General features: G+C 41.8%; 1 protein-coding gene across 1 annotated transcript in view; it reads right to left on the bottom strand.

Moving 5' to 3' along the window:
* Positions 1-22,442, bottom strand: part of LOC125436868 (calpain-2 catalytic subunit) — a 45,549-nt gene that overhangs the window by 2,823 nt on the left and 20,284 nt on the right. The window contains exons 6-18 of the mRNA XM_048504251.1: positions 19,969-20,052; positions 15,555-15,640; positions 13,973-14,047; positions 12,981-13,141; positions 11,943-12,112; positions 11,460-11,471; positions 9,938-10,149; positions 7,665-7,701; positions 5,970-6,035; positions 5,734-5,791; positions 5,157-5,221; positions 2,422-2,490; positions 1,003-1,081 (exon numbers count right to left, since the gene is read on the bottom strand). Of these exons, the coding sequence (XP_048360208.1) occupies positions 1,003-1,081; positions 2,422-2,490; positions 5,157-5,221; positions 5,734-5,791; positions 5,970-6,035; positions 7,665-7,701; positions 9,938-10,149; positions 11,460-11,471; positions 11,943-12,112; positions 12,981-13,141; positions 13,973-14,047; positions 15,555-15,640; positions 19,969-20,052 (1,174 nt within the window). The remainder of the gene's footprint in view (positions 1-1,002; positions 1,082-2,421; positions 2,491-5,156; positions 5,222-5,733; positions 5,792-5,969; positions 6,036-7,664; positions 7,702-9,937; positions 10,150-11,459; positions 11,472-11,942; positions 12,113-12,980; positions 13,142-13,972; positions 14,048-15,554; positions 15,641-19,968; positions 20,053-22,442) is intronic.

Genomic DNA, 22,442 nt, shown 5'->3' with positions numbered 1-22,442 from the left:
TATTCTCCATTTGTGTATGCAGCCTACTTGAGCACCAAGTATATACAACCTGCATGTGGTGAGCATGATGGCTAGATCAGGCTGTGGGAGATAGGTATATCCAGATTACCGGGGTGCATGTAGAAATGAACTGAAATTAATGGGTTCTCTCCCTGCCCCCCCTCCCCCCGTGTTGCTTCCTTTCACAGCAGCCCCTTTGGGTAAATTTTAGTCGGGAGGGGGTGTCACACAGGAGTACAAGTGTTCACACATCCAGAACAAGTACCATGCAATGTAGAAAATATTACCTTTCCTCTCAACTGGCTTCATTTATTCTCAAAGAGATCTTCATCCATCAAAATATGACTGGCTAAGAGACAGTCAGGTACCTGTACAAACCCCACCTGTGCCCAGCCCCTGGCTAAACTTCCCCCGCTCCCATGCCATGGAAAACCACCTCCAGTGGCCCCTCTCCTCCTCTCAGGGGCAAGCCCAAACAGTTGCTGAGGCAGCTCAGAGGTGCCCTGTAGGAATGGCCTCCAATTTTCCCACCAGCAAAGCACTCAGCAGCCCATAGCCATTGCTAAGAGGTAAGCCTATTGGTGCTAGGGAGATGAGCTTAATGAGGCGGGGGGGTGGGAGTGGGGGAGGGCACCGGAGTACTTAGTCAACAAACAAATGGAAGCAACATGAACAATCCTGGAAGACTGAAGAATATTTTAGGCTCCAGAGAAGAACAGTGCTTTTCCAGAACGCTTAGCTGAGGGATAGTTAAAGGTCTGTATGGGATTCCTTTATGGATCTTTCCTGTGAGTTGTGTACACAAAATGGGACAGATTGTGTGCTTAGATGAAGATCTCCTTGTATCAAGGACCTCCCTTTTTCATTGTTTGATTTTATAAAAGGCAGCAATAGGTATACATAAAGAATAAACTGAGGCATACTTTAAGCTACTGAAATAATCTTGTTTTCTCTTCATTTGAAAAGATAAAACTAATAATTTCAGTGGGGACTCAGAAGTACCTGCTTGCTCTAAGGCTTTCCGCATCTCATAGGAGTTCATGGTTCCAGAACGATCTACATCTATTTCCCGGTAAATTTTCTGCAAAGCACAAAACCCAGTTAGAAGCCTGACAACAATTCAACGTACAAAGGAACCTCTCTGGAGGGAAAGAACAAGCTGTGAAGTACTGACTGCTCTTATTGCTTTAATTGCCCAATTATTCTTGCATTTTCCCCTAGATGAACTCATGGAGCTATTCTTTTTGTTTGAAAGGTACACTCAAGGGCAATGTAAATGTGACCTAATAATAATACTGGTCTAGGTGACCATCACAGTTCTTTGAACATATATACACACCTTGGCTGCAGGTATTTCTGACATGCCACTGCAAACAGTAATTGCTTAGTGCAGAAAGGGAACAACTGTTAGATAGTCTCTGTCTTTTGCTTACAAAGAAAAACTTGTTTCAGAAGGCCAATGGTGAAGGCAGAGGGAAGTTTGAATGTGGGTATCACCTAGACATTAGGCCGCTCTTTCTGAGGCTGTGTATTACCATAAAATGTAGATAGTAATAGCTTATCCTTGTGCTTAAGGCATTGTTCGTGAATAGACAAGTTTTTAAATGCCACTGTGCTTTCTACTGCAGATGCTCCTTTCAAAATATGATTATACCATGCTGTCCAGTAGGAGGCAACAGACCATTCCTGCGGCCAGCTGGACTCTACATGGGTAGGATGTATGCACCTACTGTTCCAATATAACTGAAATTCCACACAAAACCAAAGCTGAATTCTGCAATTTAGACTGATCATGCAAAGTAAGCATGTACTGTTCATTTACACAATTCTGCTACTCTTTGTTGTGGCGAGATGCAAGGAAGGGGTAGGGGTCCTGAAGCCACAATTGTTTACTACTGCAAGGCACATTCTGCCGTACATCTGGCTTCAAGTTAACCCCTGTAGCAATAAACATACCTTTCAGTTCCCAAGAAGCTAAATTCTGCATCTATTATTATATTTTTGTAATCTTATCACACAATTGACAGAATATATACTGTTCTGGTTATGACCTCCAAAGTGGTTCATGCCATGCTATCTACAGAGTTTGTTCTCAGCACAGTCAGTACTGTATAAAAACCAGAGAACCCCACATTTGCAAACAGTTTACTCTTTCATTTAATCTGAATTCTGCCTAAACCCCAGCGAGGCTTTAACATGGTCATCATGTTCTTTCATTTCAACACTCCCATCTTTGCCATTGAAATATGTCTTAATCTCATTTTAAAGACTCACAATTGGAGGGAAATAGTTTTATGTGAGTCCCCTAATTATTCTGATGCTCTCTGCATCTGATGAGGTGGGCTGCAGTCTGTTTGTGCCACAATAAAATTTAGGCACTTCCAGTGTGCTGCTTGATTTCATTCAAAAATGTCCTTTTACCTGGTATTTCTGAATCTTTGTCCAAAGTATGTGGAACTCCTTCAGCCCCAGTTTACCACTCCCATCAGACTGTTCATTAAGGAAAAGACCATTTCAAGCAGCAAAAAATATTTCTTTCATTCAAAGTAAGGTTTGCTTCAGCAAAGAAGATTTTTTGAAAAGCAACTGAGAGAACACCTGTCTTTGCTCCATTTATTGGGCCAATTCAGGTAGGTAGCTGTGTTGGACTGAAGCAGCTGAAAATGTCTGAATCCATTTATTGGGAATTTTCTGAAGGAGCATAATGGAAAACATTACTCTTTTGAGTAACAATCAATGCTAGCACAAAATCTTTCAAGTGATTTCCATTACCAGTATCTACCAGTTTATCATATACGTACAGAATGTTGTCATCTCTTTTGTATGAGTTTAATTTTTCCATTAGGTAGAAGTTGCCCGGTGAATCAGACGACTCATATTTACTTCTATAAAACAGGGTGGTGGATACGTTTGCTTCTTTTGGAGATAATTCCAGGGGGAGAGCCATGCTCCTCTGTTGCAACAAAAATAAGCTTTACAATAGCTGCCTATTCCTTGTCAGCTTCTTCGGCTGTGAGATCAGAAATGCTTTTGAGGCTCTTGTGCTCTCGGCCACATCGTGCCCCCCAAAGAATCTTCCCGGTGGCATGGGGAAGGCAAAAAGCCTCTCTGCCTCTGAGAAGCCTCAATGGACTGCACCACACTTACACCAGCCAAAAGATGAGAGCGCAGAGGATAACAGGGAGCAATTAACTCGATGGCATCCAACAGATTGGAGTATATGTCATTGACTTGCTCATCAAGGATGCCAGTGGGGGCAGGGTCCTGCAGAGCATTCTAGAAACCAAGTGGATCCATAAGTCTCCAGGGGTGACTAAAATCTGCTTGTCGTCTACACTGGGGTAGGATGGTAACTCCATCCGAACCCTCAGGGTGAAATGGTTGGACCATGGCACTCTACTAATAGAGGATATGACCATATCTATTCCCACCTCGAAAATCAAATCCAGGATGTGACCTGCCTAAAGTGTGGGGCCAGTGTTGACAAGAGAGAGGCCTAGTGCCGCCATGGGTGACATTAGATCCACAGCCAGACAGCACAAAGCCACATCCGCATGGATGTTGAAATCTCCCAGGACAAGAAGCCTGGGGAACTGCAACACCCACTCCGAGATGGCCTCCAGCAGCAGGGACAGGCTGCCTGTTGGTGTGCTAGGCGAGTGGTTCAGAAGGAAAGCCAGCCTCTCCAAGGCCCCTCACATCAGACCAATATGCTCTGTCCCGGAGACTGATAGCGCAGGAATTACCCGAAAGGGAATAAAATCACGGATGAAGACTGCCCCCCCACCCCCCGCCAGCTCTATGTTTGGCATTGGTGAAGGCACAGAAAACCTGGAGGGGCCCTGTCTTGCCCTCCTTAACCCAGGTTTCCATGATGCACGCCAGGTCCATCTGCTGGTCCTCGAGATAATCTCTCAGGACATTGATCTTACTGTTGATGGACCTGGCGTTCATCAGCACCAATGATGAAGCAGGGAAAACCCTTGCCTACAACCCTCACATTTGGGAATAAGAACGAGGTCAGAACAGGGACAAGTCATATATTGTCTCAACCCCCTCCTCTCATTTGACCTCATTCTATCTGCATACCTCCCCCGCCCCATAAGAACTGGTATCCCCAACCCCTTATCAGCCCCCATAGTAGCCAGTCCCTCCCCAGGAAACAGTTTCATGTTGTATTGCTTGGAGCCCTGCTCTTAGCCCTACTCTGTTGCTGCTGTCATCTTGGATCCCCCAGCCCTTCCTCCAACCATTCCTCAAATGGACCCATAATGGGCAGTGCCTTGGGCTGTTGCTGCAGTGTCCTATATAGCTGCCAAGGCCCACCCTCCACAGGTGTTCCAAATGGGATGGAAAGGGAAGGATTCTCCCTCTCTCCCTCTGGCCACAGGTGCAGGCCACAGCTCACCAGGTCTTGTTCTGCTGGCAGGTAAACAGGCTCTCTTGCAAACAGGACAGGCTGGCTGCCTTGGGCTGTTGTTGCAGTACCATACTATATATATTATTATATATATATAATAATGTTGGCTCCTCCCCATGCCTGTTCCTGCTACGCTACCAGCGGTGGTGCAGGGATGCTGCTGCAGCACCTTCACCACATCCTACCACCCAGGGAGGGCAGCAACAGCCACATGGAAATGGTTCTGCCTCTCTACTAGAGTAAGTGCCCCAGAGAGAGTGAATCTGTCTGTGCAGCCACCACACACTCCAAGTGGCGAATTTGGATGGGGCTGAAAGGCTTTATAGGATAGGTAAGTTTCAGCCTAGGTCCAAGGAAATATTCACAAAAAGAAACCACACTTTTAAAAGGCATTAAAAGAAAACTCCTTTCCCTCTAGTCACGCTTCCTCTCATCAATTGAACTTATTTGCTTCACTTGTATCCTGCCTTTTTGTCCAGCTTATATTGTTATTCTGCCTACACTCTGTCTTCACAACAATCCTGTGAGGTAGGTTAGGCTAAGAGTGTGTGAGTGGTCTAATGTTACCCAACATGTTTCCATAGCAGAGTGAATATGTGAGCCTAGGTCTCCCAGAGCCTAATCTGACACTAACACCTACACCACACTGGCTCTTGCCAATTTCTAGTCTCTCCTAAGAATGACATATTTTATAGATGTAGAAAGATGTAGCCAAGCACAATACACTAAAGGATACATCTAACAGATCCACCATGATTTTACATGTTTCAATGCTGAAGCCATCTGATTTAATATCTTGGCCTGCAATGGAAAACAGGATTTGTTACTTGCACAAAGCTTAGCCTTATTGCAGCTGTAGAAGAAACGGTACGGGAAAGGGTGAGAGAATGACTTGTGAAGATATGACAGTACAATGTAAAAACCATCTATTTTTAATTTGTTCTAATGATTAGGTTTTTTAATCTTTTCATTGCTGATCATATTCTAGTGCAATTTGTGTAGATACAGGAAAAAAATTCAGCCCAGCTGTGAAGCTTGGGTTCTCAGTGGTTAGAAATGCTAATTTTATTTATTTTAAATTTCATTTGGTTTGTACCCCATGCTTTCCCGGTAAAGGTGGGAAATGAAATGATGTACTTCGCTTGATGATGTACTTCAGGGGCCTCTCCCATGTGGGACAAGGGAGAGTAATGGCCTCTGCTCAACTGGATCCGAATGTTTACAGATTACCATATTAAAAGAGTCACTCGCTCACTCTGGTCTGGCACACGTTTTGTGACACAACACTTCAAGAAAAGAAAGGAAGGACGTACGTTTTGCCATGACTTTTTTCAGAATATTACATAGTTCAAAAGCTGAGATCTCGCCATCCTGTGGAAACAAAAGGCAATGGCAGGATTGGGAGAGATATTTGCTTTAAATATCATCTCCTCTGTTGCAATGACCAGCACATTTTTTCCATGCAGAGATGCTATTCTGGGATTCTGACCCTTGGCCCAAGATCATGCATTTTTAAAAAGAGCATGATAAAGATAGCCAAACCACTCACCTCTCCAGCTAATTGTCCAAACATTTTCTTAAAACTTGGTTCAATTTCATCTTCAGTGACTTCTTTCTACAAACCGGAACAAGTGGCAGAAACATTTAAGGAAGATTTAATCATGTGAACTGGTTTCTTTCTGAGGGCTCAATAAATGCATCCGCCCCCCCCGCCCTCTTGCTACATAAATGTATTAAAATTTAATTTTCACTCTCAAGGCCTGGTTTAAAATTCTGTTTGGACTGAATAATGCATAAACCCTTCCAGAAACTCAGGCCGTTTCTCTTACGCTTTAATGTTACAATTATAGGCAAAGCAAGGGAAGACACCTGTTTTTCCATTTGCTGAATGAATGAAATGTAGAGAGGAGAAAGATCCATGCACAGGAGGAAGTTCCAGCATTTCATTCGATTAAAAAACAAACAAACAAACTTTGCATAACATTTCAAACCTCAGGGTCAAGAAATAAAGGAAAAGGGACATGTGACTCTAATTTTGATAAAACGTATGGACATGCTTAACCTTACAGGGCAAGAGTGTCCAGTGGTGTAATTCCCTGAACATGTTCCCACCAGAGGCGAAGCTACAAAGGGGCCAGGAAGTGTGCGTTGCATCAGGTGCGCACCTGGGGGGGGGGGGGGGGGGAAATTAATGTTTGTGTTTTTTTGTATTTTTAGTGTTTTTTCAGTTTTGGGCCTGCAGGGGGTGTAGTTTTTAGGCTAGCAACACCAAAATTTCAGGGTATCTTTAGGAGACTCTCCTGATGATACTACCCAGGTTTGGTGAGGTGTGGTTCAGGGGTTCCAAAGTTATGGACTCCCAAAGGGGGTGCCCCCATCCCCCACTGTTTCCAATGGGAGCTAATAGGAGATGGGGGCTACACCTTTGAGGGTTCATAACTTTGGACCCCCTGAACCAAACTTTACAGAACCTGGGTGGTATAATCAGATAATCCTAAAGATACCCTGAAATTTTGGTGCTGCTAGCCTAAAAATTGCGCCCCCTGCAGGCCAATAATTGAAAAAACACTAAAAATACAAAAAAACACAAAACAAACGGAGGGGCGGCTGCAAAACTCAGATTTTGCACCAGGCTCCATTTCTCCTAGCTACGCCTCTGGTTCCCACTCAGTATGTAACACTTTCCAGAATCCTAGTCATGAGAAGATTATTCCTGGGCAGGAATAATTATAACAACTATATCCTACCCTTTCCCATTACCTATAACATTCCTATAAAATCTCCAAACCAAGAACTAACCAGACCCTGACTTGCTAACTTTGAGCAAGGTTGCAGTATCATGTGACTTCTTCTCACAAGCTGAAGTCACTGGTTATTGATAGTATACTACCATAATTCAGATCTCTTTTACTAGTTATGCTGCTAAAAGGATTTGGAATGGGGTTTTTCATAATGGTGAATAAAAGGGTTTCTGGCTGAAAACACCATTAGAAAAGATTGAAGTTCAGATACTTCAACAGAAGTAACAGAACAGAAACAAGAAAGTAACAGAAAGTAACAGAAACAAGATCAAACAAAACAATATAAGTATGTATATATAAAGAAAAACACTAATTTCCAAGGTAATGTAACAGTAGCCCCAAAACAAAGCAAGCATGGAATGAAAAAGCATTTTTCAGAGGAAGATGTTTGCAGCAGTCTGGCTTCAAGCGTAAAACAGCTTTCATCAGATGAGGCAGCATACCTCTTCAATATTGGCTTCAATTTCATCATCAACAATTCTGAAAAAAGACAGAAATCAATATTAAAGAAAGCTGTTTACAGATATTTATCTTCATGTTACACCTTTTAATGATTCCCTTTGAATTATTTAAGAAAATATCAGAGAGAAAAAATTAAGTCATGAATTAAATCATGAAGTCCCAAGTCTAATTATGAAATATCATGATGATCATTTGGTGCTTGATGTCAGAGGTAGAAGGAAGCATGTTTCCATTCTGGGACATCATTGCTGTGCAACATACAGAAGCTGGATCAGAGTCTAAGGCAGGGGTCCTCAAACTTTTTAAACAGGGGGCCAGTTCACTGTCCCTCAGACTGTTGGAGGGCCGGACTAAAAAAAACTATGAACAAATTCCTATGCACAAATGATTGTAAAATGTTTGATTTCACCTTTCATCCTTTCTGTCATGGTCTATTTTTAGAACAGTGACCAAAGTATGTCAAGTACAGGGTGGGCTCCAAATATTGTTGGGGAGGCTGTGGAATACCTTCCCCTGTAAAAAAAAAAAAGCAGAACTTTCCCAATGAAGCATTTCATCTAACCCAGGATCAGGTATCTTCCTGGGTTCTTTTTTCCTCCCTAGCAGCCAGCAAGTGATTCGCCAGCCTGGCTGATGCCAATGGGAGTGAGGCGGAACAGAAAGCCTGAGAGCAACACATGGAGTAGCCGAGAGGGAAGGGCTGAGCAGGTGTTGCCACATGTAAGGTTTCCAACTCTGGGTCAGAAAATTCATGGAGATTTGGGGGTGCAATCTGAGAAAGGTAGGGTTTTGGGGTGGGGAGCCCAACTGCCTAAAGTAGCCTACTTTCTCTAGGAACATCTCTGTCACCTGGAGGTCAGCAAAATTCTGGGACATCTCCAGGCCTCCCCTACAGGTTGGCTACTCTCAAGACAGAGGTAGTATCCACAACATGTCTCCTGCCTGTGATCAGCAATGTTTAGGAAAGCAGTAACTCCTAGTCACAGAAAAAAAAGAGCAGACCCAGTGGGCATTGCCTTGCTGCATAGCCATTGGGGAGAAAGGAGCACCATGGAGCTTCGATCTAGCAGACCCTGAAGGCTTCATGGATATATCCAGAGTTCTGTTTTCCGTCCAGCAGACCCAACAGTCAAAGCCACGGAGACCAGTTCGTCTGTCTACCAGCCGGGTCTCCCCAAGAGGGTGGTGGTGATCAGCCTCCACTTGTTTGCTCTCAGCTGGCCCCTTGCCTGGCAGGGGCAGAGGTGGTTAGCCCCATTCTCGGGTTGTGGGGGGCCTGAAGGCAGACAAGCGACTGCAACCACAACAACCCAGTGGGAAACCCTCCCGCACCGCCAGACCCACGCCCCACATCAACGGCAGTTGGGGCCGGTTCCTCCTCTCCCTCGAGCCCCCACTGCACATGAATGGAGCCATCGCTGCCATGCCTGGCGGGCCGGATAAATGCCTTCAGGGGGCCACATTTGGCCCCCGGGCCGTAGTTTGGGAACCCCTGGTCTAAGGAAGCAATTAGTATTTTATCTATACCTTCACATAGGTATGTTGCAAGTGAAACAATCTTCAAATTCTACCTATAAAAACAGATTGGGACAGATAGCTTGGAAATATCTTCTTATGATTGCCAGGGAGAGCAGATTTGAATAAACGTGTAATACAATTAGCAGACAGAAATAAATGGATCACCTTGCAAATGGCAAAGTTTATTGCCCTGGTTGTTAAGACAAAGTAAATATCTCTTGGTGTAAGTGCTTTCCAATTAGTAGTTTTATTATGATAAGTAATTTGGGTTAGGATATAGTTTGTCAACATGAAAGTAATTATGAAATTTAAAACTCACAACAGCCAAATTCATTTTTGTAATCACAGTTTCAAATTTTATACCGTAGCTGGCAATATAACTGTTTGTGTTGTGATTTCATGAGTTTGCATTTGCTATTTCTTATGTCTTGGAGTAAAAGCAAAAAAAGTACTTGAGTGAAAGTTCCTCTGTCCCAGCTACTGGATAGTTTAAAAATCACATTGACTCCACAGGCCCTGGCACCCAACTGCTCCCACAAAACCAAAGAGGAATATTCTAATAATCTATTCTGATAGAAACAGAGATGGCAACAACAGGTACCTTTCCTCAGGAGCCAAAAACTCTGGATCGGATACAATAACACTGTATTCCCTAAGCTGGATGGTTCCCCAGATCCATTGAGTCATTTTAGCTAAGGAAAGGAAAACAGAAGACATGGGAAAGTAGTGCACGTACTGTGATTCTGCATTCTTCTCTGAGAATACTCGGAGGCAGAAATCTCCATTCTTGTTGGGTTCAAAAGTGGATGGCACGATAATATATTCTCCTGCTGGAAGCTTGAATCTGTTTAACACTTCTCGAAGATTGATGAATGTATTTGATCGCTCTTTTGCTCGGTTTGTCAGAAAGTAGTTTTTGTTCAGGTGAACATTAGTTTGGCCATAAAACTTCATAGACGAAAGTAACATAACCAATGATATTATTCCAGTACATAAGAGATAACACTAAAATACTATAAATACATATTTTAAACTAAGCAAACATTTTCATACACTGGATTTTTACATGGAAGGGGAATATATCACAACATGGGACACGTTGCTTCAATTAGCGTAAAAGGATTCTTCAAGTTCAGTTCTTACAGGTGTCAGCACTGCCCTGGCAAATGCTGGGAGATTCAGAGGACAGGGTCTAGGGACAGTGGAGTTTGGGGTGCACATGGCTTCATGTCTAGGTGATACTCAAAGAATTCCTACTAATCTCTATAATATTTACCTTGAGAAAATTCCAAGAGTGTTACTACGGAGGATAATTTTTTTCTCCTGCTCCTTAATTTCTCTGGTGGGGTGTTAGGGTTGTGGTCTGGGAGTTTGCTCAAGGTGCAAAAAATGGCAAATCTGTAAGCCCTATTGGCCACGAAAATGGAGTCCTACAAAACTCTACAACTAGAGTTGCCAGCTGTCTTGAGAAAATATGTCCTTTAATATGTATGGGAAAAGGGTAGCTGAATATTTTCATGACATGGGCGTAAATAACATCACCTGGCAACTAATAACCCATTAAGTTTCCATTAAAGGGATAAGGAACTTTTCTCCAGGCCTGCTGGAAATCTTAAGTAGAACAATAAAGCAGAAGTATGTGGGGGAGGGGTGGAAGTGGCAGAGAAATCTACAGCGATTCCCAAAATTGTGCTGGGAATAGAGTAGACAAATACGAGAGTTGTTACTAGGTTGAAATTAATTGCCTAAGCAGGATGAAAGGAGCTGAAAACATTTTATAGGGGCTTGAGTCCAGGTCTTCTGACCTGGGAAGGGATTGGGCCATGTCTATTGCTTTACAAATAAAGCATAATGTCTGTACAGATCTACTTTATTCCATTTTATTCTGTCTACCATTCCACACACACCCAGATTATGTAGGCAAATAACCTCACCAATTAGAATATGGGCCAGGTTAGGCTGTGGATCAGGGATCCCACAAATTTATAGTTTTAGGATAAGCACATGACATGATTTGAGAGGAAAACAGTAATGTTACATGTTCATTTCAAATAAGCTTTGTCATTGGATCTGAATTTCTGACACTTAATTGCTAATTGTTAATTCCTTGTGATTATTTCTACTGGATTTTGATTTGGTAAAACCTAAAACCTTCATTATGATAATGACACCATATTTAAAGAAGTGCTTCTTAAGCCACACCCCTGGCTCAGGATAGTCTTGGGGCAGAGGCAGAACATACAGTGCACATTACATACCTGTTGAGGTATCTGTGGAAAAGCAAAATGAGAAACCAGTTATTTATTTTTCTTTAAATAATTGACCAACATCTACATAACTCTCCTCAGCTACTGCTCAGGTTTAACTGGGATAATCCAGACTGTCATTGTGCCCTATTAAGCTAGGTTTCATTTATGGATATTTCTACTAGGAGTCTCCTACAGACATTATAGACTAGCTAACATTGGTCTGTTGTAACTCCTCACAACATGGCACTACTTAGAGCAGCAAAGGAGTATCTTTCATTACAGATGCTGCAATCAGATCAGCGAAGGATGAACATATATGAACAGATTTTTTTGTGTAAAGGATCACCTAAGTATTGTCCAGTTTGTGAAAATGATTATGAATGTATGATTTTGTAACCCTGTGACATGAATAACTTATATCCCCCATTAAAAGATCTACATCTTTATCTGACAAATCCCAGTTTGCAAGGCAGTAAGAAAAAATTAGCTTGCCTCATAGATGGCAAAGCCAATGGTATGCATATCCTCCCCCATCTTCCTTTGCTTCCTACGGTGTTTCTGAATCAGGCCCACTAGGAAGGTGCAGCCTTTCTCAGGATCATCAGGATCTTCATCTTCTTCCTCAAGTTTAATCAAATACTGCGGATTCATCCAAAATGTATCTAACAAAACAAAAGATGTTACTGAAACCACCCGCATTTCACACTGTTCTCTGACAAATCTTGGTTTACTGTACACAGTCCTTCCATTTCAGATTTTTTTGTCAACATTCAGGATGTATGTTAGGATTATTTTTTTCAAAAATTATTAGCACATGTAATTGTTTATGAACCTCTGCATTGCAATGAAAATCAGACTGTAAATGTTATGTTCCTGGGAGACTCAGAATTTGTGGACAGTTTTAGAAAGAGGCTTAAGCCCAGCACAGCACCAGCACCAGCCAAGTTTGAGCTTGATTACTCAAAAGAAAAAGGAAAGATTGTCAAGGACTGAGCAATTTTTGTCCAAATGCAGGGATATGTGGGATAGATTTGCTTAACAAAGAACAGCTTGAAGCTCTTATTATTACATCAATTTCTGTCGCCAAAGTCATCACAAAATGACATGTCTGTTGTAATTTCTGTGTTTCTACCACTTTTGTATGGGATCTAGGATTATTTTTTCCTCTAGCTGCCAACCCAGATTGCTTATCTTTTTCCTTTTATCAGATAGACATTGGCTTGCAAAGGCCACTTTGAGAAGACAGTCTTGGGAATTTCTGTGTGCAGAGCAGATGCACTGTCACTGAGTTATGGCTTCACCTCAGACATGTTGTCATATACAGCATGAGGTGAAAACATCACATCTGCAAGCATCTCAAGATTTGATGCAATAGTAAACTATTGGCCAGGATTGGGCATACTGACTACAGGTCAAGAGCAGAGAATTAAATTAGAGATACTTTCCCAAGTGGTTCTAAACACAGATAATTATTTATCCTTACTAGGAAATCACCACAGAAAAGCAAAAGCTGTTTAAAGAACAACTTACTAGGGTAATTTCTGCAGCCACCAGCAGTGGATCCTCTTCGCCAGTTCCCATCCATAATATTCAGACTCCACTTCTTGTACTTCTCACTGGCCAGTGTGTCTGGAGTCAAATTGCAGATCTCAAGGCGAGAATAATGCCTCAGGAAATCACTAAATGACATCCTATGAAATAATGCCAGGCACACACACAAAAGTTCAAGCAAGAAGAGAAAACTCTAGCATTCTTCTGGAATTAATAACCACAATTTTGCTATTTAGGTTTGTATCCACACATGTTATTATTATTTATTACAGTCAAAGACCAGAACAAAATCGTATACAGTAATTAAAATGTTCACATTTTAAAAGTTGCATGGATATTAAAATAGCAAATATAGTTAATTGAATTAATACAGAGGGACAAAAGACCTATAAAACCTGGGGACCCTATCTAAGGCTCATGATCTAACAGTAGAAGGGAAATATATGATCCCTTGGATCTACCTGGGAGTTGTTTCCACACATGGTTTATTCTTGCACTATAGCACTATAGCAAACTATGTGGATTGAAAGTGCACTATTTTGTATGTGCAGAAGGGGCCAGAGTTAATCACCCAGATGGTAGCAGTCTGACCCAGGAGTAAAGGATCTAACAATACTGGAGTTGTGCACAATACTTTTTTCATAGCACAGTGGATCCAAAGCTTCCTGTCATCCTTTCTGACATCAGTTAAGCCAAGTACAACATCCTCCATCATGATGGCAAAATACATCCGCAAGCTATAGCATCAGTTAAAAGTCACGCCCTTGACACAACTCTCTCCCACTGCCTACTTATTAGGTTGCTAAAATTCTGATGGCCTGTTCCGTAGCCAAATGTTCAAAGGCTTAATATGTGTGTGTTCATCATATACCCACAATCTGTACTGGATGACTACAAGTGTTTCAGTTTAAGTAGTCATAGTAATAGTAGTAGTAGAGTTCCCCCCGCCCCCCTTGGTAAGACATCCTTACCAGAATTCTCCATCTTCATGTCTCCTGGTTAATCTTTCTCTTACAGCAGGATCAACACTATTCCAGCTTGGGCAACTATAAAATAGAATCAAAGTTATCTGAATTTTGCAGCTGACCTCAAAAGCAATAATAAATAATCTGTAGACCTGTATAGCCAAATTAGGAAAACCCCAGAACATAATGAATATTTTGATGAGCTTATTACTATTTACACATAGGCCCTTTCCACACGGAGGCGGAAGGGCTTGGGTTGGCATTTCTGACGCCGACCTGACGCTGGGACCGTCCGCATGGACGGTCTCAGAAAGAACCGGGAAGACGGCGCCACTGAGCACCGTCGCCCGGTTGACTCACCTGCTCTCCGGCCCTCCTACGCGTCACCAAGGTGACACGCCTCCCCTGCCCTGTACCTGCTTCGCATGTCGCAGAGCAGGGGCGTGGTCCCCAGGCTCTCCAGCGACGCTACCGGGAGGGGCCGGAGAGCAGGTGAGTGGAAGGTGCAGGGAGTGGGAAGACGTGAGAGGCTTCCAGCCGGCAAGCCAGAAAAGTGCGCTCTACATCCCCAGGCCGCCATATTCCACCCGTGCGGAAACGGCCATAGGAAGGAAGGCGGAATGGTAAAACCAAATCTCATCAGATTACTTTGGCAAACAGAATACAAGCATGTGATTAACAGAGATCATTTCTCCTAATACCTTTTATATTTTTCCTTTGGAAGAGACTGAAGCAACACAGTCCTGTTTGGTGAGCTGCGACTGTTAGGAAGCAGGTTGGTGAATGTATCCTGTGAAAGCACCATTGCTTACCAAATACCATTGAAACCGCGGAATTTTTCTGCTACTTTGGCATGCCAACTCTGTGTCCAGGATACTGAAAGGGGGGTTGCTACTGAATAAACTGGGATTTTTAAATGCTATCTTGGATTCACCATAGTGTTTCTGCAGATGGAAGTATTTCTACCCATGGAAGGAGATTTTTCTCACCATTTACTTCTGCTGCTGCAATGGGGTATGTGTGAGAACGTTGAACTGTGCAGATGGAAATCCTTTTCTGGAGAAATGTTACAGGGAATACAAGTTTCCGTACCAGCCACAGCCAACAAGATGGGCATAACCATTGTTTATAGTTCTGGTTTAGCTCCCAACAACAAACTAGTTTGCTGGTCAGCCTACTACCGATGTCATGGTAATAGTAGTAGTTTTAAAATCAAACTGTGGTTTATAAACTATGATGTCTGAAAAAAGTCACTGACACAAACAAAAAGGATCTCTGACGATGTAAACAAAGAACAAACTGCAACATGAGATTTTGGGGCAGAGGAGGAAAAAAAACCCTAAACTGAAGGCTTCCCGGGAGGTCTCCCACACAGGCACTGAAGAGGCCTATAGATGCTTCACTGCTGTAATATTGCTGAGTTATGTGTTTTCAAATATATCCTGGACTAACTGCTATGGCTTCCCCCCAAGGAGTCCTAAAAGGTGACCAAGGATTTCTAAGCAAGGATTCTTGGCACTATTAGAAAACTACGTAGGTTTCATATAAGCCACTTGCTGGTGAACATAAGTATAAGACAGAAACTCACTTATCATTCCATTTTCCAGTCCATTCTACTTCCCCCCAGGGATTTCGGATTCTGATCAATTTCTGCATGCTGCCTCGGAAATTCACCTGATGGCATAAGGTAGAATGACATTACTTTAAAATCCAGCAATATGGAAATCAGAGAAGGAAAAAAAACTGATACTCTGAAACTGTACATTTCCTTCCTGTTTAATGAACTGGCATACCTATTTGATAAACCTGTGATACGTAACTGTGGCTTTTACATCAAAATTTACATCAGATCAGTGATCAAATTATGCGTACAAACCCTCCCCGAGCCCACAGTTCCCCAAATTATTTCCTGCCACCCCCACACTGCTGCATCTGATTTCTGCAAGTAACAGCAGTTTCTGACCCAGTTTCAAACTTACAAAGAGAGCAAATATCATTATCTTAGATGCCACTCACAAACAAACCCAGTGAGGTTGGAAGTGCATTCCTGTAACATAGTTCCGTATTTCTGGAAAATATGGGGAGAATTATTCTAATAATGTGGGTCATATTGCTAGTTGTGAGGGCATTTCCCATGGAGCATGGACCTTATATGATCTGGACATCACCTGTCAGGATCTGTCAACCGTTGCAATAACCAGATTCTTAAGTTCAGAAATCAGTTTATTGTCAGGATATCACGAACAGCATACCAGTAGGCTTTTACTGGATCTGAGTTCCCTACAGCATTTCTGGTTAATATTTCTTCCCCAAACATTCCTCCAACCCCCACCTCAGGATCCCAGCAGAGTGAAATCACTAACAGTGTTCTTAAACAGTGCAGAGTCTCCCAAGGCCAAACCAGGGATAAGGCAGGTGCTGGCTGGCCCAAAGGATGAGAAAGTTACTGCACGCCTAAAGCAAAAGAGAACAAGCCAGAGGTTCCCACACTGCCACCTGCTCCCAGCCCACCCCGTAGTTTCATGGCAAGAAAAAGGGAAGAGCTGAAATGTCAACAACAGGGTCTTGACACTACTGAATATCTAGTACACTATCATTGCAATCCCAAATTAAGTTGCACACATCTAAACTTGTGAACTTTACGAGAAGGTTGTAAGCTTAGGCTCACACTGTATGCATAGAAATGTCATCTATATAAAGCACCGAGGGAAAAATAGCTTGATCCAGTTGTTAAAAAACCAAAACCAAGCATGCAGTTTGCAAAAGAAAAACATGTGCAGTTGATAAGTGATTGTTTGTCACTTTTAGTGGCCTTAAATGCTTAATGATTACAAAAAATGCATGTATAGGTTACTGTTTTCTCTGATAAACTGCATATTATATATCTTCAGTGTTTTGCCTTTTCAAGTATTTGGCGGAAGTGAGCAAGCAAGGGGTACGTTCCTCTCCCTTTCTGTTCAGAACCAGCAATACCAGAATGTGTAGCTGAGATTTTAAAGTGCAAGCTAAGATTTATGGTTTCTTGACCAATCCCATGTGTAAAGATACAGCTCATCACTATCTCTGTGACTGGATCTAGGATGAGATGTAACGTGGTACAAAGTACAGTATTATAATGGGGTCAAACTTCTATCACAAAACCCCACAGGATTGTCCTGATCCTCTCTTTGCCTTAGAGCAGTGGTTCTCAACCTTCCTAATGCCGTGACTTTAATACAGTTCCTCATGTTGTGGTGACTTCCAACCATAAAATTATTTGTGTCTCTGTTCCTAAGATCATCGGAAATATGTGTTTTCCGATGGTCTTAAGCGACCCCTGTGAAAGGGTCGTTCAAACCCCAAAGGGGTCGCGACCCACAGGTTGAGAACCACTGCCTTAGAGTAAAGGTGACCCATTCAAAGTGTGGTTACAAAGATGAATGAAAAGTGGAATGCAAAGGCCTATGTTCATTATGTAAACTATAGCAATTATGTATACAGTGATAATAAAAGTAATCAATAATCCTTGATTAGTCTGGAGGGATATCCGAGGCTGAATCCAGTTGTTTAATTTATTTCTCAGTGAGTGAAGCATGCTCTCTCCTGACTACATTGGGAAATGCCAGTGCCAAAATATCCAAGGCCAGTTACAGTCTTAAGTCTGCCCACTGTCATTAGCCGGCTCAGCTGGCCAGGGATTCAGTTTTGGACAACAGTTTACTCAAAAGAGCTAAATTACTCTGGGCCTCCTCCAAAGCCTGCTGAAATGAGCAGAGAGATCTTGAGTATTATATAATCCCTCTTCCCCCCCCCCCACCTTCCCATCATGCTATTATTGTTAATCCTTTGCAGCACAAACAAACTTTCCTTGAGAGTGTGAGGCATCTTTTTCAGCAGACGGAGCTGGCAGAGGCAGGCAAAAAAACCACAGCATTACAGTGCTTGAACCCATATTGCTTTGCCCCCAGGTCAATCCATGCATTGTCTGGGTGCAATGATACTTGGTTGATAGCACTGTCCTACAGGGAGGCTGCATCATGTTCATGATGAGAGGTAAGCAGTACTGATTATCTGTCTATTTATTATTTATTTAAAAGATTTTTATGCTGCCATTACCCCAATCAGGGCCCAGAAGGTAGGCAACATAAACATCTTAAGATTCTTCTAGAATTGCCCAAACATTATTTCCTTATTCCCTTTCCTGAAAACCTCAATAGCCTTTCCTCCTAGGATTGCCAACATCCTGGTGGGACCTGAAGATTTCCAAGAATCATAACATATCTCTCAACTACAGAGATCAGTTACCCCTTAGAAAATCAGATATAATGAAACCTTATTACTGTCAGTTTTGTTGATTTTTAAGAAAATAAAGTTCTTCTTCTTCTTCTTCTTCTTCTTCTTCTTCTTCTTCTTCTTCTTCTTCTTCTTCTTCTTCTTCTTCTTCTTCTTCTTCTTCTTCTTCTTCTTCTTCTTCTTCTTATTATTATTATTATTATTATTATTATTATTATTATTTAGACTTCTATGCCGCCCATCCCCAAGGGGCTCAGGGTGGCATACAACAGTAAAAACCAATACAACAATTACCAGAATTAAATACTAACAACTATGAACCATAAAACATCAGCAATATAACAATAATAACCTAGATCTCCAATAATGGTGACTTTCCTCACAGACCTACAGGAGGCTAGCATAGCATGACACTTCAACCTGGCTGGCCAAGTGGAAAGGTCTGACGGAACAGTTCCGTCTTGCAGGCCCTGCAGAACTCATTCAAATCCCACAGGGCCCTGATCTCAGCGAGGAGCTTGTTCCACCATGTAGGGGCCAGGGCTGAAAAGGCTTCCAGAAGGTTCACCTCCGATGAACGGAAGCACCTGAATGGGCAATATGGGGAGAGGTGGTCCCTCAGGTACTGCATATATAGCACATGATTTTTGTTCTCATGAAAGATCTGCTTTGAGGCTAGGCTATCTGTCTTAGGAACTGAGAGATTTATTTCCTGTGAATGAAGCTACTTTCATTTTTTTGATCCTCTGCAAGATACTGAGAAATCTGTTAAGGGGATCTCCTGAGCATTTTGTACTTTGTAAACAACAGATGCACAGAGCCCCAATTCAGCATTTTCAACTGCTCTCTAATGGTTCCAAAACCACAACCAAAATTCTTATATTGTGGGCACGAATTAGAACTCTATATAGGAAACAGCAAGAAATCCTTGCCTTTGAAGACAAAGGACTTCTCATTGAGCTCAGAGAACAACCATTTTCTTGTTCAGAGAAAATAACATTGAAGCTTATAAAGGAAGATGAACAGTGCAACCCTATGAGTTGTTACTCCAGTCTAAGCTCATTGACTTCAGTAGAAGAACTGTGCACAGGAGTGTATTGCAAGTAGTGACATAACTTTGGAGCCTCTACCTTGGGGCCCATAGCTCTCAAATCACATATTTTCACTGACTTACACATTTGTCTCTTCTCAGTAACTGATCTGGGACAGTTTATAATAAAGACATTTACCATATTAAAAAGTCAACATAAATAGAATAATTGCTTCTCGATTGAAAGGGTTTCTGGTGTTCTAACAGCCACAGCATCACTTCCAAAAACTGTGGCTCGATTATGTGTTTTCATGAGGGACTCCATATTTTGCAAATGAGTTAAATGCATTTATTTCACTGGGAATTTACATCACGAAAATATTCTCCGGGTAAATATTTAATTTTGGGGGACATGCATGTCACTGCCACATATGTTAAAGGGTCTGTGAAAAAAACTTATGTAAAACATACAGTGGGAACTCTAATCAGTAATTTGAAATACAGCTCACAAAAAACTCTAAAATATTCTTCAGCTGTGACCTTTACTGTTGTGAGACTACATAACCACAAGAGGGCAGAAGATACAAACATTTCAGAAAATTACAACAAGAGGGTTCAGAGATATTAGAAAATAATATTGGTGTACAATGATACATCCTCAATGCACTATGTTGTCCCTTGCCCAAAATGGAGATGTTACCTCTTCTGCACCTGTTACAGAATATGCATGTCCTTTGACCAACTTCTGTGATGTGACAGCCTCAGTCTCAGCAGCACTTGTGATCTGCAAAAACAAAGAAGTACTAATCTTCTAGCAAGTCTGAAAACGTGAGTGGGGAAGGCAGGTATGGCATAGCCAGATCTCATCAGATCTTGGAAACTAAGTTGAACGGAGACCACCTAGGAAGGCTCTGCAGACGAAGGAAATGACAAACCATCTCTGGTTCTCACTTGCTTTGAAAGCCCCTTGCTGGGATCTCTGTGACTTGATGTGATAAGTCTGACAAGGCAGCAGTCTGAACCATAAAGTCTGAAAAGGCAACATTAAAAAAAACCTTCATTTCGTAGTCTGGCCCAGCAATTGTATATCTATATAAAATTAGTGATTTGGTAATATAAAAATAGTACAGTACGTTCCAATGGATGTAATAATGACTGCTGTCATCACTGACCGCTGTCATCATTGGCCTCCCATGGGTGCAGTTTGTGGGGGTTTAAGCACCATCTGTCAGTTGTTTTAATACTTGATTGTTGTTTTATGGTTGTTTTAATCTGTATTTATTTGATGTTTGATGCCCTGAACCCAGCTGGGAAATATAAATATAAACAAACAAACAAACAAATAATGGCTATGAATATAGGCAGCTTTAAAAGGGGTGTGTGTGTCTGTGAATGGCCACTAGCCATAGTGAGTAAAAAGAACCTTCAGAGACAAAAGCAGCCAACCTCTGAATAGAAGATAGGTGGTAGTGGCCCTTTCTGAACAAACACTTTAAAATGTTTGGGGGCAGGAAATAAAAAGTTTTCTCCAAGGCGTTCTGCACTGTTTCCCCCCAAAATGTTTTATTTGCAGACCCAAAACATTTTAATTGCATCATCATTTCTAGGTATTCTTTTGGTTGAAACGTTATAAAAAGGCATCATTTGTGCGCTGTCCCTTTAAGGCAACATTTCATGAGTTCTGACCTACAAAAACCTGTTGCCTGCTTTTGGAGCATTTCAGAGTGTTTTTGAGATTTTGAGGAGTTTAAACTTGACAGCATCAACTACAGAAGACTCAGAGAACTTCAGCAAGAGGCTGTGAAGCATGAAGAATGCATTTGTCAACACACTGGGGAAAAACAGGGAAAAACACGAGAGTGGTCGCCAGGAATCGTTTCAAGGGGGCGAGTGCAAACAAAAGTGAGGATTGGAAACATTTTATAAATGTTTTACAAATGTTTTAGGAGATTTATGCAGAAAGGGCCAGCACAAGGGGTCAGGCCTTGGCCTCTATGGCCCTTTGTTTTGGCCCTTCAGGGATTCTGGTTGGCAGCTGTCAAGATGCTGGTCAAGATGAACTACTAGCTTGCTCCAGCAGGGCTCCTTACATTTTACCAGGCCAACTCTCCTTGGTGTAAAAGCATGTCTGTTTTTGAGATTCTTGGGGGTATAGTAATTATAGTATCACACTAGAATTTGGATTTTAGATTCAAATCCCTATTCTGTCAGAAAGCTTGCTGGTTATTTCTATGTTACTTATCTTGTGGGATCATTGTGAGGATGAAATGAAAGGAAGAACCTCGTATTGGAAGAAGGATGAGACAGACTGAAAGATGAGACAGACTGAAAGAATATCAGATAGGCGGAAATCTTCATCAAGCAAGTTGCAGATAACTGCATAGGTGGAGCTGTAGTCTGCTAACAGACGTTCTTCAGGGCAGCAGCATTTAACTGTTTACCAGGAAAGCATCCTGGATGAATCTCAGGTGATCAATGCATAAGTAACTTGTATTTTCCCAGGTTCATATATACTAAACACAGGCATTAAGTATATAGGGGGTAGATGAAGGGAACGAATGCTGATATGCATTCAGACGTAAGAAACACACAAAATGCCTCAAGTCCAGCAAAACTGCTAAGGTAACACCCCAGTTGTACTTTTCCAGTAGTGGTCTTTGCCCTACTTGTGTTACTTTAACTATGAGAAGTGTCTGTTGTGCTGAATAGTGAATATTAAACAATTGCTACTGCCTCCTCCATGAACAAAATAAAAACATCCCCTGTTGCTCCCTAAATAATTTGTTGCAATCTGTTTCCAGACAGATAGCACTCAGCTTGCATCTTGGATCTTTTAACGGTATTCTATCATATTAAGGATATGAATTGGCCTTAAGTTCATGTCCTTGAGCCTTTTTTATTTTCTTTCAATACATTTTTAAATCTTTAAACAAATGGATTATCTTGAAACCTTTTAAACTGTTACTGAAGCTTCTTCCTGCTCCCCCCCCCTTTTTGTCTTTTGTTTACACAAACAGCACATCAAGCCTTTGGCCATCTGTGGGTGCTGATAAACTGGCCCATTTTCAAAAAGGTTTTATCAGTCTTGCCTGAAATTCATGGTACATTTAGGATCAATTTCTGATGCACCATTGCAAATGACTTAGGAGACACTTATGTTTAATCATCAGTTCT

This window comes from Sphaerodactylus townsendi, linkage group LG01, assembly GCF_021028975.2.
Source record: "Sphaerodactylus townsendi isolate TG3544 linkage group LG01, MPM_Stown_v2.3, whole genome shotgun sequence".
In the NCBI taxonomy this organism is placed as follows: domain Eukaryota; kingdom Metazoa; phylum Chordata; class Lepidosauria; order Squamata; family Sphaerodactylidae; genus Sphaerodactylus; species Sphaerodactylus townsendi.
Note: the sequence above shows the minus strand (reverse complement) of the source record. Positions and strands in the feature narration are given on the sequence as shown.